Source organism: Haliotis rufescens, unplaced genomic scaffold (assembly GCF_023055435.1).
Source record: "Haliotis rufescens isolate VD_foot unplaced genomic scaffold, xgHalRufe1.0.p SCAF_13, whole genome shotgun sequence".
Taxonomy (NCBI): Eukaryota; Metazoa; Mollusca; class Gastropoda; order Lepetellida; family Haliotidae; genus Haliotis; species Haliotis rufescens.
The window spans coordinates 22,743,763-22,763,064 of record NW_025963813.1 but is presented as its reverse complement, the minus strand read 5'-3'; the positions used below and the strand labels follow the sequence as shown (position 1 = coordinate 22,763,064).

The 19,302-nt window shown below is 40.9% G+C and overlaps 1 protein-coding gene across 6 annotated transcripts in view; it reads right to left on the bottom strand.

The window, feature by feature from the left end:
• LOC125378613 (protein LZIC-like) overlaps positions 1-19,087 on the bottom strand; it is a 202,425-nt gene extending 183,338 nt beyond the window's left edge. Inside the window, exons 1-2 of one of the 6 annotated variants that reach the window (XM_048394321.1) lie at positions 18,969-19,071; positions 18,705-18,767 (exon numbers count right to left, since the gene is read on the bottom strand). Coding sequence is in view for 3 of the 6 variants with exons in the window: in XM_048394323.1 (XP_048250280.1) it covers positions 17,597-17,638 (42 nt within the window). In the remaining 3 variants the exon portion in view is untranslated. The other 5 variants (XM_048394320.1, XM_048394319.1, XM_048394322.1 and 2 more) reach the window with 5 other exon arrangements.
• Positions 19,088-19,302: the final 215 nt, after the last annotated feature.

Here is a 19,302-nt window from a genome sequence, read left to right as displayed (position 1 = left end):
ATGTGTTAGGTGCTAGATGTCTCACCTCACCTGTCAATCAGATAGCTTTGTTTAGGATGATGAACCCTACCAGCTCGGAGATTAAGTTACCTGCGCAAGTAGCGACAGGTGTCATTGAAGAAGTTGATGTTGCCAACGTGTATGGGGAGTTAGGTGATGGGGATGCCACTCATACCTTTGATAATACCACAAGTGACAAGCAATTTAACCATGTTGACATTGACAGGACTCAGGAGTTAGGTGTCAGGGATATCTACACACATGTAGATGACAAGGATGATATGACATGTATAGGTTCTGATATACACACAGGTATACCAGGTGATACCATTGAGTCTTGTTTAGATGTCAGTACACAGGGTGACTTGTTGTCACAGGGATGCACACCTGTTGATAGCCCTTCAGTGCATATTGATGCTGGGGAAGGTGTCAACTTGAGATTGTCTAGTGACATGCTCACTCACACCTTACCTGGAGATGATGACATAGGTAGTGAGATAGGTGTGGTAGGTGTACATGGGACAGCCTTGACAGGTGATGTGTCAGGTGTGTCCATGGATGATAGTAGATGTTACCAAGCAGGTGTACACACAGGTGAGTTAATAATTAATTCATCAGGTGGATTGGAAGTTGGTAATGATGTTTTGCCAGGTCAAATTGATGAGGTTGCTTGCTTACATACAGATGTCACTATAGGTGAGTCCTCAAGTGCCACAGGTATGACTACAGGTGTGTCATCAGGTACCACAGGTATGACTATAGGTGAGTCATCAGGTACCACAGGTATGACTATAGGTGAGTCATCAGGTACCACAGGTGTGACTATAGGAGAGTCATCAGGTGCCACAGGTAAGTATGTAGGTGAGTCATTAGGCGCCACAAGTATGAATACAGGTCGTCAGGTACCTCAGATGTAACAAAAGGTGAGGCAAATGGGATGAGTATAGGTGGTATCATAGGTGTAGTGACACCTGAGCTTAGAGGTGCTTTACCTGAGCCAGATTATGAGAATCTGAGAGCTAAGGCAAGTGAGTTAAAGGTCTCTTTAGCTGATGCTGACATGACTGATGAACAGAAAAAGGAATTTGAATTATTCTTGGGTCTACATAGGGACGTCTTTGCAGTGGACATGTCAGAGATAGGTAGAACACACCTGTTCTCACACAAAATTAATACAGGTGATCACAGTCCAGTATATCAAAGAGCATACCCATGCTCACCTGCGGCCAAGGAGGAGATTGACAGACAGGTAAATCAATTACTTGAGTATGACATGATAACACCTACCTTTTCTCAATGGAGCTCACCTTGCTTGCTCGTTAAGAAGGCCGATAGCACCTTCCGCTTTGTAATTGATTATCGCCGTGTGAATGCATTGACGGTTCCTCAAATTTGGCCTCTACCTGTGATTGACGAGAGTTTAGCTTCGTTAGGTAGTCAACACGCACAGGTATATAGTTCCCTGGATTTGTTCAAAGGTTTTTGGCAGTTACCTGTTGACGAGTACAGTCAAGACGTCACCAGTTTCACAGTGCCGTCAGGTAAAAGTTATAAGTGGCTCGTTATGCCCATGGGCTTGGTTTCAGCACCTAGCTCATTTGCATTTCTCATGTCGAACCTGTTTTCATCTATGTCGTTCAAATTCACGTTGGTGTACTTGGATGACATTTTGGTGTATAGCAAGACGTTTGACGAGCATTTGATACACCTGAAGGCAGTGTTTGACAAGCTAAGGGAGGCTAACTTGAAATTGAAGCCCTCTAAATGCAAATTTGCTGTCAAACAAGTGGGATTCCTTGGAAATGTCATTACCAAAGAAGGTATAAAGACTGATCCAGGTAAGATAGAGGCTGTTAAGTCTTTTCCCAGACCTAAGAATGTAGGTGACTTGAGAAGCTACTTAGGGTTGTGTGGGTACTACAGAAAGTTTGTCAAGGGTTATGCCCACATTGTAGCTCCATTGAATAAATTACTTGGTAAGAACGTACCATTTGTTTGGTCAGAGGATGCTGACAAGGCATTTGAGACCTTGAAGCAGGCACTTGTATCATCTCCTATTCTGGTTTTTCCAGACTTCAACAAACCCTTCATTCTGTACACAGACAGTAGCTCTTTTGCCATAGGATTTGTCCTAGGCCAGAAAGACTCTGAAGGTAGAGAAAGAGTGGTAGCCTATGGTGGCAAGAGCCTGAACAAAACACAAAGACAATACCACATCACATTGAAGGAATGTTTGGCATTGGTCACAGGTGTCAAGCACTTTCACCTCTATCTGGCTCCGAATAAGTTTCAGGTTATTACGGATCAAGCCGCTCTGAGATACCTGAAGAGCATCAAAGATCCTACAGGTAAACTGGCAAGGTGGTCACTGATGCTTACTCAGTATGACTATGAGTTGATATACCGTCCAGGTGCAAAACATGGAAATGCAGATGCCTTGAGCCGGCGAGAATATGAACCCTCACCTGCTAATGATTATGATGATATAGAGGATGAGGATTGGATATTGTCACTGTCTGATGATGACAAACACTCACAGGCATATGTCAATGGAGTGTCTGAGGTGTCTGTGATAACCCATGTCCAGGAGAAAACTGGTTTGACAGTAGACAAACTGCGCAGCCTACAGTTGGCTGATGAGAAGTTCAAACGCATCATTGATTATCTGGAATCTGATGTGTTGCCAGATGACGATGAGAAGGCACGACGTGTCTTGTTGGAGGCTGATGACTTTCTGTTGGAGGATGGTATACTTTATCATCTCTATGCTGCAAGGGGGAAAGGCCCTAAGGAACTTCGTTATGTGAAACAACTGGCCGTACCTCAACAATTGTATGACACCATCCTACATGCCTATCATGATGACCTGTTAGCAGCTCACATGGGTGTGGAAAGGTGTTATGCCTTTATCAGACAGAGATATTTCTGGTATGGGATGTATGAAAGAGTACGTGCCTGGGTTGCTTCTTGTGTGGATTGTCAGTCATCAAAGAGACAAATCCATGCAAAACCGGCACCCCTGAAGCCTCTACCGGTGGTAGATGTTTTTCAGAGGTGGCATGTTGACCTTGTAGGTCCATTGAAGGAATCCCCTGACGGGTTCAAATACATCATGCTTTGCATTGATGCAGCTTCAAAATGGCCGGAATGCTTTCCTCTGAAAAGCAAGGAGTCTTTTGAAGTGGCGAGAGTATTGTATAATCAAATCATAAGCAGATATTCTTGCCCACAGAGTATACTCACTGACAGAGGCATGGAGTTTACCTCCAAACTGCTGAATGAAGTATGCAGATTATTGGATATAGGTAGACTGAAGACCAGCCCCTTTCATCCGGAGACAAACAGTCATGCTGAGCGCATGAACAGTGTTATTGGTCAAACACTCCGGATCTATGGTGACAAGGCACAGGAAAACTGGCCGAAGCTGTTACCAAGTATCCTAGCGGGTTACAGGATGAGTCCTGCAGTCAGCTCAACGGGTTTCTCGCCATACTTCATGGTGTTTGGCAGGGAACCTAGGTTACCAATCGACAATGTACTAGAGCCTCGCACGCAAGGTCTTTCAGTACAAACACGTACTGACTTAAGGCAGTTGCTTGGTGATATCGAGATTACCAGAGAGATTGCACGTGAGAATGTACAGATTGCTCAGGAAGCATACAAACAACAGTTTGACAAGAAATCAGCTGAACCTCCATACCGTGTGGGAGACAGGGTATGGCTCTACTGTTCTAAAGTGCCAAAAGGGTTTAGTAGGAAACTCTACAAGTCGTGGCAAGGACCATTTTATCCATCTCCATCTCACACATTTCAGCTACGCAGATGTGGAGATGACAAACTGATCAGATCACCCATTCATGCAAATAGACTGAAACCGTATATCAGTCCAGACGCTCGCCCTTTGGCAATACCGTTAGACTTATCTGACGATGAGGAACTAAATCCTGACATGATACCTGACAATGAGGTTGTTGTGTCAGAACAGGAGGCAGGTTCTTCCTCAGCTGATGAGTTGACATCAGATGAAGGGGATACTGATGCACATGAAACGGCAGGCGCGGCAAACGAAGACTCCACTGCTGAGGTTGAGACTAGTCCTGAAATGGAGGACAGGCAAATCGAAGCCTTAGAGAAATGTATGTCGGACCGCCGAGGTAAATGGTATAAGGTCCGATATGCTGGTATCTCAAAAAGAGAATGGGTTCTAAGAGAATTTCTCCCCTCAGAGGTTGTGGAGGACTTCCACATCAGGAGGACAATGACGGGTAAAGTGAAGCGGAAACACAAAAGTAAACATTAGGTTTGAAGATGATGGAAGTAGCAGACGTGTGCTTAGTCACGTATTATGGGGTGTAAGGTTGTTAACACACCAGTAATGGACAGTAGTTTATACAATAAGTAATTTGTAGTCCCACTGTATTGAGATATGCATCAAATAAAATATGGTTGCTAAGATAGTCTATAGGAGTTGGAAAAGTTGTAGAGGTAACATGCCTACACCGATATGAGATGATGAACAACGTCGTAGAGGTAACATGCCTACGCAGTTATGAAGTGATAGTAAGTCGTAGAGGTCACATGCCTACGCTGTCAAGCCGTGGAGGAGACATGCCCACGTAGTAATAATGTCGACAGGGACGTAGAGGAGACATGCCTACGTTATTTGAATATAAACACATAGATGAGGACATGCCTATGCTGTTTCAAAGCTTGAAAGATCAAGTCTAGAGATGCCTGACAGTCTCTAGTGGTGAGGTGGATATGTTTCTACCTCAAGTTGCTGAGTATATTGAGGACAGTCGAAAGACTAACGATGAATTCACTCGGGACGAAGGACAGAGGGTCGATTTGTCTCGTAGCCTGGGTGAAGACCTATAAATCGGTCGTGGTGTGTAGAAAATTATCCAATCATACCGGTAATATGTTCAGAAAGTTTTGCCTAGTCAGAAGGCTATTGTGTACCTCCTGTTGAGGAGAAGAGATGTGTTGTGAATGATTCAGACATATGATACAGTATTGCGCAAAGACGGTGTACAAGGATTCAACCATGTGAGTTAGAAAGAAAATACGACTGCTAATTAATTGGACTTAATTGACGCTAGAATTTAAGGTAGTTACATGACAAGGCCTTTAGCTCTATCAATATTCAACTGACCCACAAGTACAACATATTGTTGAAGTTAATATGTTGTATGGTACATTGATGACGATCAATTGGGATTGTTGGATATTGTTTTACAAATAGGAATGCTATGGTTTCATAGGGATAGAAAAAAAGAAAAGAAAATTGTGATCAGATCTAGAAATCTGAGAGTTTACTTGGATATTTGTGTTCTACAGGACCCTTCGACTTCGCACTTAAGGTGATGATGACACTACTGGTGATGTGGAACTCAGTATGCGTTCCGGATATCTATCGTCTTCACTGGGGTACTACCTTCAGTCACATGGGAAGACTCTTAACGTATGAGCAGACGTGGTATCATACGTTTGCTATTGAATTGCCCAAGATCTCTAACTATCCGACTCTGCCTCGAGATATTTGTAAGAATGCTAGTCTTCTAAGGAATTGCTCATCCTGTGATGAGAACATGAGGGCTGTATTGAATTTTACTTCATGACGACACTTTAAACGACTTGGTTGAAGGGGTCACTTTGATCAAAAACATTATTCCTCAAGGTCCAATTCCTGGTTCTCAGACTCGCTCCAAGAGAGCATTGCTACCTTTTATTGGTGAATTCTCACATAATTTATTCGGAACCGCCCGTGACAGCGACGTGAACATAATACCACAACATATCAATGTCTTATCAATTAGAATGAGAGCGGAAGAAGCAGCTTTTAATGTGTCACAGGATTACATGGGTTCGTACATGTCTAAGGCCAATGACAGAATGGACGGTTTGAAGCAAGGTATAATTGCAAATCATAATGAACTGACTGAACTGATAAATGTAGAGGATGGTAAGATACGATGGTTTCAGGCCATGTATGCACATTGGATACAACTTGTTGCAAAGGAGTTACATTTTGCTACTATGGTTGAAAGGAAGATTAATCGGTTGAGCACAGGATTATGTAAGTTGTTAGAAAATGTACTATCACCCGAACTGATACCTTTCCGACATTTAAGGCGTGCTCTATCAAAAATAAGAAGAGCATTGAAGGATAAATATCCAAATTTCCATTTGGCTCATAAGGATTTGCCATATTATTACACAGCTACCAAGGTGCATTATGTAAGACATGACAGTACTGTTTATGTCACTATGATGTTACCAGTAACATCCAAAGATAGAGAAACTCAACTTTATCAAATTAAGTTATTCCCAGTTCCCCTAAATCACACTTCTGGTGATGCCACAGTGGTTGGTGAGACCATACCATATATTGCCATTTCCACAGTTGACGAGACGTTTTTGGAATTCACAAGTGATCAATATGAACTTTGTACTCAAAATTAAATGCTTATAAAATGCCACAATCTACCAGCTCAAAGATCATTTCAAAATCCTTCATGCAATTTGGCTTTGTTCCTTAATGATATTGACTTGGTTCATGAAGTTTGTGAAATTGGACTTGTTCCAAATGGTGCAGGTCATTTCATGTTTGAACTAAATTCTGGGGACCTATTGCTATCTGGAATTTCCAAAATTGTCTACTCTTGTGCAGATAAGACCAAGACGATGAAAGGCTGTAGTTTGTGCGTTATACCATTGTTGTGCAACTGTAGAGTGGATGGAGACGGAATGACAATACCACCTAGACTGACAGGATGTCATGAAGCAACCACAAAAACTAATTTCAAATATCCTCTGAATGTAGGGCTACTGAGACACTACTTTTCGGCAGATGATCTCAGAGCAGAAGTGGAAAATCTCCTAACGGATGAACCTGCTAGCTATGATATTCCAGAATTTCAAGTGGCTAATCATACCTTTTCAAAAATAATGGGTGATCATAAAAAGATAAGAATTAGTCTTCGTAGAGCTGTGAAACTCGCAAAACAAAATAAAATAATTTACACTGACCCAACCGATCCTATCTTTATGAATAATTGGACTCCAGTAGGAGGGACTCAATGGCTATCAGGAACATCATATATGCTTTATGGATGCTTCTTTGGACTCATACTTTTAACTGTCTACATGGGAATTCTGTCAAAAAGGCTAAGTGTACTAATTTTGGCTTGTCATCTTGAGAAAGCTTCAGCTTCAGTTCTGAACCGAAACTCAGATAGGCGTTTTAGATGGCTTCCACCAACTCCATTCCCCACAAAGGCTTCAACCGATAATAACCTGGCAAATATCAAAGCAATGTTTGATATTAATATTCTATTCTATGCAGGAGTTTTGGTTATCTTTGCCATAGCAGTGTATATTATCATGAAAAGAATGAGAAACTCTATGACTTATTTGGAAATAGAACTGGCTTCCAGAACTAAATGTACTTACGTTACCTTGGCCACGATTCCAGTTAGTCCATTATATATTAGAAGTTTAGGAACAAACATGATTCCACAATCGATCTCCATTACAAGACGATTGGTGAAATTTGACATGATTTTGTCATGGGGACCTAACAAACCAAGTTTGGTAAATACCATCACTAATGAACATATAGAGCTACCCAGGAAGGTATCTCTATCATGGGTTAAGGCAGGTAGACTGACCAGGATGATGGATGAGGACTACATAGCAAGTGTTTCTCTGATACATGGGAACGTACAATATCCTATAGTTGTTAACGAATCGGGTAGACCTTCTGCTCCATTGCCTTGCACCACCGCCACTCAAACAGCTGCTGTTAGGGATGTAAAATTAATTTATCCGTCAGTTCCGCAGAGACCAGAGAGCATTGAAATGTCACAGTTTTAGAAATCTAAGTGATCTCAGACATACTAGTGTCCTCTTGTATTAATGTTGATGTTATATTGTATTCAAAAATGTTGATTATAATTACCTGTATGCATAAATATATTGTATACAAATGTGTGTACTTATAAATTGATGACAAAATGTATTGAATTTATGAGAGAAAATATATCTGTTATATGTTACAGGTATATTGAATAAGGTGCATTGCATTGCATCGCAGGTTTTCTTTGATTGTTTAAAAATGTATGCTGTATTGGTAGATGCAGATCTATGTTACATACAGAAATATTTGTGAGCAATTTTACTGATAGAAATATGTATGTTGTGGTATGTTTGATGTCTTCAATACTTGTTGATGGATCGTAACCATCAAAAGGGAACATTGGGTAATACCCTATATAAATGCATGTTCAGAAATGTAACATTAAGTTGATGTTGTGCGAAAAAAAAATAATGGTAATATGTTGTATACAGTTTTAAATTGAGGTGTTGATTATGAAGCATGATATAGATACTGTAGCTATTTGCTTTGAAGTAGTTAAAATGATACCTAAACAAAATGAATGTTCTCAACGTATACAATGTACCATAGTCTACATACTGGCAAGTTATGCAAAAACCTAATCAGTCTGGTTGCAAATGTAAATAGAACTGCTTGGCCGCAATCGGACTATACGCTTTAACGTGCCATGATAGTTCACGGGGGTTTGGTGTGGCTAGCTCGTACTCCGAAGTATAGTGCAATTTGTGATATCGTTTGCGATTCCAATTATCTCAATAGAGTATACTGCATACAATTACGCATATTTTGCTTATCGCTTATCACGCACTTGCTTGGCTAGTGACCCGTCGTTGACCACAGGGGTACACCTCCAATAGTTAGACGTCTGTGTAAGACATTGTTGTGTCTTACTATATATCTCAGTATTGTGAGTAATTATATTGTATTTAGTTATCATCAATTACCTATAGACTGAAAATGAACAGGAATAGTGTTACGGGTGCTTTCAAAAATTCTATGAATCATGGTGAAACTGTCACCATTACGCAGGGACAGGTGAGGACATGGGCTGGATGGTCCTTGTTCATTGCACAACTGTTGACTTTATACTGTGAAGTTGACATGCCTGAAGTTCTTTATTTAGAGGTACCAGAACTGATAACTCCATATATTCATAAGGAGATTTTGGCAATCTTCGCTTATGATTTGAAGGAGCCTATTTTCGACAACCGGTTGCCAATCGCCACCACTATGAAAAATAGAAGGTACCGAAAATTTCAAATTCGACCCATAACCATGGTCATATATGGGATGTATTTCGGCTTCTTTGACATAGTTAAGTTGGGATTAGTCGGCATGTTGACACCGTCTAATGTAGGAGATTCTCTTATGATTTGTTATGCTTCACCCTATCGAAACAATTTGATGCCCTTCTTCTATGCTTACTTGCGAGGAGCTGGGTATACTACCGATCAAGTAAATAAATTTTGTGTATTTGGGGATGAAGGAAATTTAAACATTCAGCTTAGGTTGCGGTGGACACCACTTGCCCACAATGATCATTTCCCTTTCCACAATACATGGAAAAGGTGTGGATATTGCCTGGAGGACTTGCTTGATGTAGACCGTTATGCAAGTAAGGGCTACGAAGTACAGCATTGTGCGTGGTGCAAACGCATGTACCATGCAACATGTGCCATGCATGTGTTGATTATTTCGGAAAAGGTCAAGTTTGAGCTAAGGGATAGTATTGCTGGCACATTAGGCAGGATGACAGAACAGGACAATGGACATTTGTTTGTTGATAGCAATAATACACTTCGGTGTGAAGTATGTCAGGTTAGGATGGACGCTAATATACGAGGGGATATATCAGATACTCTGGTACTACCCTATTTTGAGGCCCAAAGAAGGTCCGGGACTACCACCAGCTATGCTTGTGAGGTGGTCCGAAGTTTATTTCCAAATGGCATGGCATTTGGAATGATAGGGAATGAGTTTCAATTCCTCATTCCAGAACTGCAGATGGACGATCCTTTCGAACATCTGGACTTTTATGCTACCATATAAGGGTATGAGTTAGAATTTCCGGACGATTCAGAAAGTCAAATTTTCCATTACCGTACTTGTAGGGATGAGCAGCCTCATTCTACAAGATGGTGGAGAGCCGCTTTCCTCGTAAATTTTTCGCATTTAATGGTACATCACTGGCCTTTTTCAGACCAGTTTATTCCAGGTGGATTTTTTCCAATAAGAGCAAGTCCACCTCCTGTTATAGTCCCTAATGTAATAGACAGTGACAGTGACAGCGAAAGTGACGCTTCGTCAGACTCAGGTCTACATTTTAGAGCTAACCCTGACGACTTGGACTGGTTAATTTAGGGAGGAATAAGGATATTGAGGATAAGTTGTTAGTTGGTGTTGTAAAATTTTTGCCTGAAGAAAATTGCTCATATGTCTATATATATATATATATATATATATATATATATATATATATATATATATATATATGAAATTTAAGCGTTGAGAAGATGTTTTTTCTACCAATCTGCATCTACCGAAAAGATAATAATAAAACTGAAACCTTTACAAAGGATGATAATTTGGTTAGGTCTTAATAAGCTTTAACATGTTATTCTCAGATAGGTACAACCCAAGACAGATCCTATCTGAGACATTATCTTGTAAAAATTTAATTGTATTGATTTTTCTGGTCCTCAGATGCATACACACACAAGTTGTTACATATTGATATTGTACTATTGTATTTACATTTCACATTCTGTTATCATTGGTCAATCGCATGGGACATGCTCTACAACGGGAAGGGCATGTATAACAAGGGTATTTTGGAAAAAGGGGTTTTTAGTATTTACTTAAAATGTAGTTTACTAACTTAAGCTTTTGGGTAAAAATATGGATGCATATGAGAGAAGTGACAGTACAGGGTGAGGGCATAACCCCCAGGGCAAATGATTATGGATATCGCTTCTCTTGAGTGATAGGGATAACTTTTCGTTGGTATGAGGAAATTGGTAGAATACGGTCCTGCAATAAAGATGTCAGAAGAGGGACAGATGGATAGAACAGGATTGTTAGATTAGTGGTGATCAAGTATTTCTGAATACTACTGCTTCATTGGAATGTCAAAATAACAGGATTGGGTATCTTTTTGGTGCCTTCCAGTCTGGCAGAGATAGTTGAGGGTATTTGATTTTGTTATATGAGTATGTCCAAGTTGACCAATGACCCTAAAGATGTAATCAAAGTGGTTAGTCAAGAAAAGCTTGATGGTAAAACTAATAACTATGGAAATTGGGGAATGACCATCATGACTCATTTCTCATGATGTCTAATGTGATTTTGGAGGGAGGAGCTAAATTTATCATCGATAGTATTTTGTTAGTTGTCCGAGAGTGGTGCGGGGAGTCGGGAGCATACAGCTGAACAGAACGGTTCACTGTGGTTTTGGGATCCCGAGTCAGAAAAGAAGTAGAGTTTACGTTCATCAGAAAAACCATCAGGCTCTTCAACCATCATCTAGGTATGTGTTGTATTTATATCAGGCAACAACAAGAACATATCTGAGGACCATGTGTGTTTATTTATGATTACTTTTATCATAAATAAAAAGAGACTGGAGCAAACCATCTGACTTGTGATTTTGTGAGAGAGCTACATCATCCCTAGAACCAAGGAGTAGTTGATAAGGACAAGTGACCATAGGTAGAAGGGTAAAGTACCCGGAACCTAAGGTTACAGTAACTTGACAGAATCTAAAATAACCGATGCCGAATATGAACACGCTCTGATGGTCTTTGGATAAATTAGGTTGTAAGAACTTAGGTGATAACCACGATCTGTACTTAAAAACCGATGTACTGTTACTCGCCGATATTTGAGATATTTAGAAAGACATGTTTAAAACAATACGGCTTGGACCCGACATGGTACTATTCCAGTCCCGGACTATCGTGGGATGCATTGTTGAAGAAGACCGGTGTAGAACTAACACTACTCACCGATTACGATATGCACTTGTTTATTGAGAAAGGATTAAGAGGTGGTATATCAATGGTAGCTAAAAGGTATTCTGAGGCTAATAATAAATTAGTGGAAGGATATGATCCAAGTAAACCCGACACACACATATTATATCTCGACGCCAACAATTTGTACGGATGGGCTATGAGTCAACCTTTACCCACGGGTGGTTTTGAGTGGGTCGATGTGAATGATATCGAAGTGAATGATATCCCCTCCATTTCCGATAAAGGGATCATACTAGAAGTTGACTTGGAATATCCAAAAGAGTTACATAAAGATCATAACAGTTATCCGCTAGCTCCCGAAAGATTAATGGTGAATAAAGATTGGATGTCGGAATATCAACACTCCTTGATGCGTAATACTAGGTTAGCTAATGTAGAAAAACTCATACCAAATTTGATGGATAAGACAAAATATATAGTTCACTACAGAAATCTCCAGTTGTATCTATCGTTAGGTATGAAACTTAAGAAAATACACAGAGTTCTAAAGTTCGATCAAAGCCCTTGGATGGAGCCCTATATAAGGTTGAACACAGATTTAAGAAAGATAGCTACCAGCGATTTCGAAAAGAATCTATATAAGCTCATGAATAACTCCCGTATTTGGTAAAACTATGGAGAATCTAAGGAAGCGTGTTGATGTTAAATTAGTCACATCTAATGAGGAAGAAAGACTCAGGAAACTTATAGCCAGTCCGCCTTTTAACAGAAGCAAGATATTCGATAATGGCTTAGCTGCGTTGCATATACAGAAGAGTAATATAAAATTCAACAGACCGGTGTACGTCAGTATGAGTATTCTTGACTTGTCAAAACACTTAATGTATGACTATTATTACAACGAACTTAAGAAGCAGTACGGTGACAGATGCGAGGTGTTATATACCGACACAGATTCTTTGTTGATGGAAATACAAACTGAGGATATGTATAAAGATATGGCAGAAAAAATAGATATGTACGATACAAGCGATTACCAAAAAGATAATCCACTGCACAGCGTTGTAAATAAAAAGGTGTTAGGTAAGATGAAGGATGAATGTGCTGGGACCCCTATAGCGGAGTATGTAGGATTAAGACCTAAGATGTATTCTATAAAGAAGTCGAAAATGGAGAGATAAGAAAAGCTAAGGGTGTTAAGAAGTATGTTGTAAAAAAGCATATCAAACACGAACAGTATAAAGAATCATTATTCAACGGTAGAACGTTCAAACACGAGATGAACTCTTTAAGAAGTTACAATCATAGGATATATGGATTAAGAATGAACAAGACATCATTGTCCCCCTTAGATACAAAGAGATGGATTGATAAGGATGGTGTAACTACCTATGCTTATGGTTATGGCGGTAATACTGTATCGTTGGGAACTATGAGCAACTCTTCTCGTACAAATGCCCTGCCCGGTCCATCTTTAAGATAATAAAGAATAGGCTCTCCTTCTTTCATAACCAATTGACTAATGTTATATATCTAAAGGGACCAAATCGGATCGGTTGCGTGACGTAGGCCTCCTTCGAGTTCACCGGGCTGGTATAAATATCTTACCCTTACTCTATCCGGAAGTTTTCGTTCTTTGCCTCTCCTCGGTGCTGAAGATTTGGAAGTCACAGATTTCATTTTAATCGCATCGGATGGTTTCTTCCCGATTAATCTTGTTACTTCATTATTCAGTGCTGATACAACAGCTGATAAACGTGTCACCCATTCGGTTGATCTCAATCGTTCCGATTTCATTTCGATCCCATACTGATAGCCAAACAAACGTACGTTTTGCGTCTTACCTTATCATGGGGAAGAAACAAGAGGTCAGCCTGATGAACTTCATTCCTTGTAAAAATATCAAACTTCTTCCTCGGTATATAACGCGGTGCCGGTAAGTATATTTGCCACATCGCTTGTTTCTTTAACCAATCCTTGGCCACATCTTTAGATACCTTAGCCGCGGTGGCTAAGTTTTTTATTGCTCCTATACCTTTCCAATATCCTCGTGGGCTATAGTAAATTTTATTCATTATAAATTAATATTGATGATTCTTTTAATACGAATCATGACGATTGTTAAAAGCATGATCATTTTGACATAAAAAATTCCCTCTGTAGTCGTGGTATAGGTATATGAATCTGGCTCCAGTGGAAGTGAGCCAGAACCCCCATCATCTATACTACTTGTAGTAATCAGGTTCACCTGGCGTTGGTGATTTGTTGCGCTACCACCAGTGAACCCCTGAAACTGTCGAAGACTCTATCCGGGTGCCAGAAATAATAGATTGAATGGGACAGTTGCTGTGAAGAGCCATAGTCGAAGCGGCAGCTCAAATCTCATGAGGGTTGTTGGGTCTAGGTGGGACCAAGCCTGCTAGTTCATAAGCCTGCAATATGATGGAGCGCAATCACAGTGAGATAGTGTTTTGACTGACTTCCGTTTTGGATGAAAGCGAGACCGGAATAAATAGTCATTTCCAAGATCCACGTTGTGTATTGGATTGACAAAGGAAAACTTTTAGGGGATGCACAGGGCACAAAAGTGGTCCATCCTCGTCTGTGGATCCCCATATCGAAGATAAGGGGGATCAGTGAAAGATCTGTCTGGCTGTCCTGGGAGTTGATTTTTTGCGCTGAAATCCCAGTACAACTAAAGGTTGACAGCTCCGTGCGCTCCGTGCTCGAACCATACTCAGGAGATGTCTAGGACGTGTAACTCACTGACTCAAGCTGCCGTAGCCAAGGCTAGTAGTAATACCATCTTTTTGTTGAGACTAAAGAAAGACGCTGAGTCAAGTGGTTCAAAAGGAGTGGTACGGAGTCACTTTAGTATCACGTTTAAATCCCAAGCAGGGGGACCAAACTTGGCATGTTGTTCCTCCAGTCAAAATGACCGCAAAGGTGATTGCAGTTCTGGGATCTTGGTCATTTTGTGATCCCTGGGAACTGCCAACACCAAATTGAGGGCTACCTAATTTGACGTAATTGTACTGTCCTTGAGGTGACATTTATTGAGAAGAATTCTGGTGATGCCGACATTGGTTCCTGTTTTTTATCTTTGCAAAAAGATTCAAAGGAATTCCATTTATCATCACATAAGGAGTATGTTGAAGGTTTATGAGCTAAGGCAATAGCCTTCGCCACTCTGGTTGAATTACCTTTAGCAATACACCTGTAAGGGTGTCTCAGCAAGAGTGGCCACCCTGGGAGTTCGAGAGGGTCTCTGTTTTCGAGGTCTCGAAGGTCTACAAACCAATTCTGAACCAAGGCGGGAACAGAAGCAGAGATATTTCTCTGTGTGTTTGATCGTCTGTAGAACCCTGGTAAGAAGTACAGGTGGTGAAAATTTTTTACGCTTTCATGTCTGTCTAGGGAATGCAGAAGGCGTCTACCGCCCAGGCCAGAGGATCCGGGACCAGGGATATTAGCTCTATTGTTGTGAGATGTAGCTGGTGGCAAATAGGTCAAAAAGTGGCGGGCCGAATTGTTGGCAAACCAGGAAGAAGGCATCGAGGTGGAGCATCCACTCCGTTGATGTGCTAGATGATGAACCTCACTAGTTGAAAAAACCGAAGGTTTTTGACAGCAGGGACGATGAGTCGTGCGTCCTTTGGTTGCGCAGACACCAAACGATTGTAATGTTGTCTGTTGATATTGCGAGCACTTGACGCTGAAGCAGGTTTTTCCAATGGGAGATGGCCAGGATAAGTGCTTCTAGCTCGTTTGACCACAGCCCAGAGGAAGTCTGATCCTCCAGATGTGCCCCCATCCCTGTTGTGATCCATTGAAGAAGAAGGGTGAAACTGTTGTAGCGGATGTAGTTGTAGTCCGCCTCTGGCTGTTAGATCCTGAGCCGATGTGAGAAGGCCCAACAACACCTGCCACTGGCGTAGAGTGTGAGCTTGGTGAAGGGCCGGTAGCAGATAATACTAGGAGAACCTGGTCCGTTCGAAAGAAGCCGCCTATGAATTGGAGCTCGCAAGACGGGGTGAGTTTCGACTTGGGCTCATTGATGACCCATCCCAGCTGTCTGAGTAGACGATGTGTGAAATCCCTGTGAAGTAGAAGGGTTTCCGTATCTTGGTGATTCAGTATGCAGTCGTCGATGTAAGACTCAAACTGAACGTTCCTCAGGTGTAGGTAAGCGGTAATTGGCTTGATGATCTGGGTAAATAACCACTGGGCCATAGAAATGTCATATGATGTAGGTCGTCATCCAATGTATGCAGATTGTCCGCAACTTCAAAGGCATGCATGTGAAAATCAAGTTGCCTATGACAAGGAGCCGGAAAGAGTGATAACTTAGAAAAATCATCATCTAGCTGAGATTAAATGCGTAAGCATAGGGTCGGTGGAATGGATGTTGGGGCGGACAAAATAGTCTCACTATTCTTGACATTAAAACTAGGGTATAGAGCAACAGAGGTCAACCAGTCTGCCATCCAATCTGATACCTGGTTAAGACCCGAGTGGGAATAACACCTGGCGCCTGGATCAATTTTCCGTTCGCATCATATCGGCTCATTCCTCACCACTCGGTATCTTGTAGATAACAGAATGGGATGAGTGTACGAAATGGCATCAGGATCACTCGTAAGTGTACGTAGACTAAAGTCATGAGACACCATGGCTACCTGTAACCTTCGTAAGTGTCCGTCACCCATTTGACCATTTTGTTCAGTTCCATAACAGAGTAGGCATGACTAGGTAAATTCGCACTTAGTTTTCAGTGTGAACGTAGCTCGGTCGGTTAGCTGGCAGGCCAACAATCCGAAGGTCGCGATTCTCACAAAATCTGGTTCCTTGTCTTTGAGACACATGGCCTAAGGCAGCAACCGTCCTCACGCAAAAATGGTACTGTACTCTAAAGGTCTCAATGTGGGTTTAGCTGTGAGGGTGCAAGCCACACAACTTGGTAGGTCCAACTATTTTGGAAGCCAGGACCTCCCACAGCTCTGTCTCAGATGTCAAAGAAAATAACAGTAGAAGCATTAAAGGGGAAGTGTACACGCAAAAATTACTTTCTTTCTTTTTCTAAACAAAACGCAATTTTAGAATTAGTTAGTATCTGTGTTTGAAAATATACACTCATTTTTTTCACAGTGAAAGTAGGAAGCTCACAATAGTGTGAAAATGATATGCCGTTATGAGGCCTTCGTTTTTCGAGCTAAACAGGCCTGAGTTATCTCCCTTAGATTATGACGTAATTGGTGCCAATTCAACTGGGTCCCTGTCTATTCTGAACGCAAAAGATATCAAGTTCAAGTTTTCGGTAAAACAACATGGCCTACGACACACTCCGGCGCAGTGGTGACTCAGCATAACACTATGCTGGCTGGCATCTGAGACGCTAGAATCACACACCTGTACCTACACCACGTGAAGCGGCTCTAACAAAGCATGATGACGTCATAATGTTTATCAATTGGCACCAATGACGTCATATTGCAAGGGGCATAAGCCATGGTGTTTTTGTTATGGAAATAGAACACTTGGTAAATGTGAAAAATATAAATCGTTTTAATGCAAAACATATGTTGATTAATTGTAATATTTTTATCTATGACACTTCTAGGTTAACACTTTTATTGTGGAAAAAGTGCAAGAAAATTAGGTTCATTTCCGTGTGAACTTGCCCTTTAAGTAGTGATACAGGATAATATAAAAAATTGGCTACCTCTTGCTGAGTTCTATCAGTTTGAAGCAAGCCAACAGACATTGATAACGCTGTAGACGAGGCATTCCCAATCTGATCACAAATACTGCATACAGAAAGAGTAGACTGCTTTCATGGTACTGTGGATAATAAAAATAAACACAACTAATGGCCCAGAGTGATTTGATGGCCCTTCCCTCAAAATATAAAATGATCCCTTACCTACATGCACAGAGAGTTGCATGTTCCATATGCATTGGGGCATTAGGGAGTGTTTCGGGTGTTCTGATGAGCAAATGCTTTAACCACTAGGCTACCCGACCGCCTCTATAGTTTATTTAACTCAGGTCATTTGGTAAGAATTAGCTGTGGATAAGGACAATATATTTTCGTGGTGATTTGTTCATGAGGAAGCAAAGACCATTTGTCATTTGTTTCTAAAATGTATGAGGAATTCAAGGATGTTTGTATCTCAGCTAAGTTTGACATATACGTGATGTTACAGGCGTCTCATAACTGGTGTGCGGAAACGTGATTTTGTAAACACTATACAATATGGCAGAAGGTTCACTTCGGCGTTAGGTTTGCATATTTTCCAAAACATTCTAAGCGATTCTAGGGTTATTGGAGATGTTTTGGAATGATCATTGGTGATTTCATAAAAGACAGATACCCGTGATCACTAATATCCTATTTTTGAAATTCATTTCTCCAAGTAAATATCCAAAATGTAGATTTCATAACATGCTGTAAATAACGCCGTGATTGGTGATTTTGGTAGTGTATAAAAAATGGCGACATTTACGATGTACCTAATTTTCAGAGGTCATTTTCAGTACCTTTGTTTGGCCTAAGATGCCAGTGGATGATATCACAGAACAGGAAATGTCCCACCTTATTCAAAACTGTGAAGTGTATCTGTGTGGGCGATGTATTTTTAATTTTATTTCGACTTCAAAGTGAGGGTTGTAGAGGAGGGACATATATATATATATATATATATATATATATGTCCCTATGGCATCCAGGGGTTGTTGAATCATCCCACTATCAATGCAAATCTATGGTGGACAACCTTAGCTGCTGTTTAGATCGCATGGTGTGAAGATGCATAAAAACGGGGTATCACCTGCTTCGGAAAATGTCTCCTTGTTGGGCACGGTCGCCTGATAAGGTGTAACTGTGAGCTTACCTGTCAAGAAGGTGTGTCAAGTATTGAGTATCGATATTATTTAAGTAGCGCTGAAAAGAGGCATCAATCAACTGCCTTTCACTTTAAAAGAAACAAATGCTACTATGATTATCATGCAATTACATGTAGCATATATTGCCAAAGTTTCGAAACACCGTTCCTGCCAGAAACGTTACTTCGTCAATCACTTCAAACCGTTACCCAAGTCTCGGTCCGCACAAGTCTTTGCTTTCACATGGTAAGAGACCGAGTTATCGCCCTTCGTTTATCACGGAACGAGCTCCTTCCCAGCGCGTGACACCTTCGTTACACTCTCGGTGGTATAGAGAGCTCCGCGAACGGGCTATCGCTGTGAGGAGCTTAATCACGGAAAGTGGACCAATACCAAACTAACCTAGTTATTTTTACAAAAACGGCCATACAAAACAACTGTAATCCTCTGCGATGGTCCTGTATTCTGTACCGTGAAGATAGGATATCAAAGTACTCAACGTATGTATAACAACTACCACGTAAAACGCGTCCAAGGTGGTTG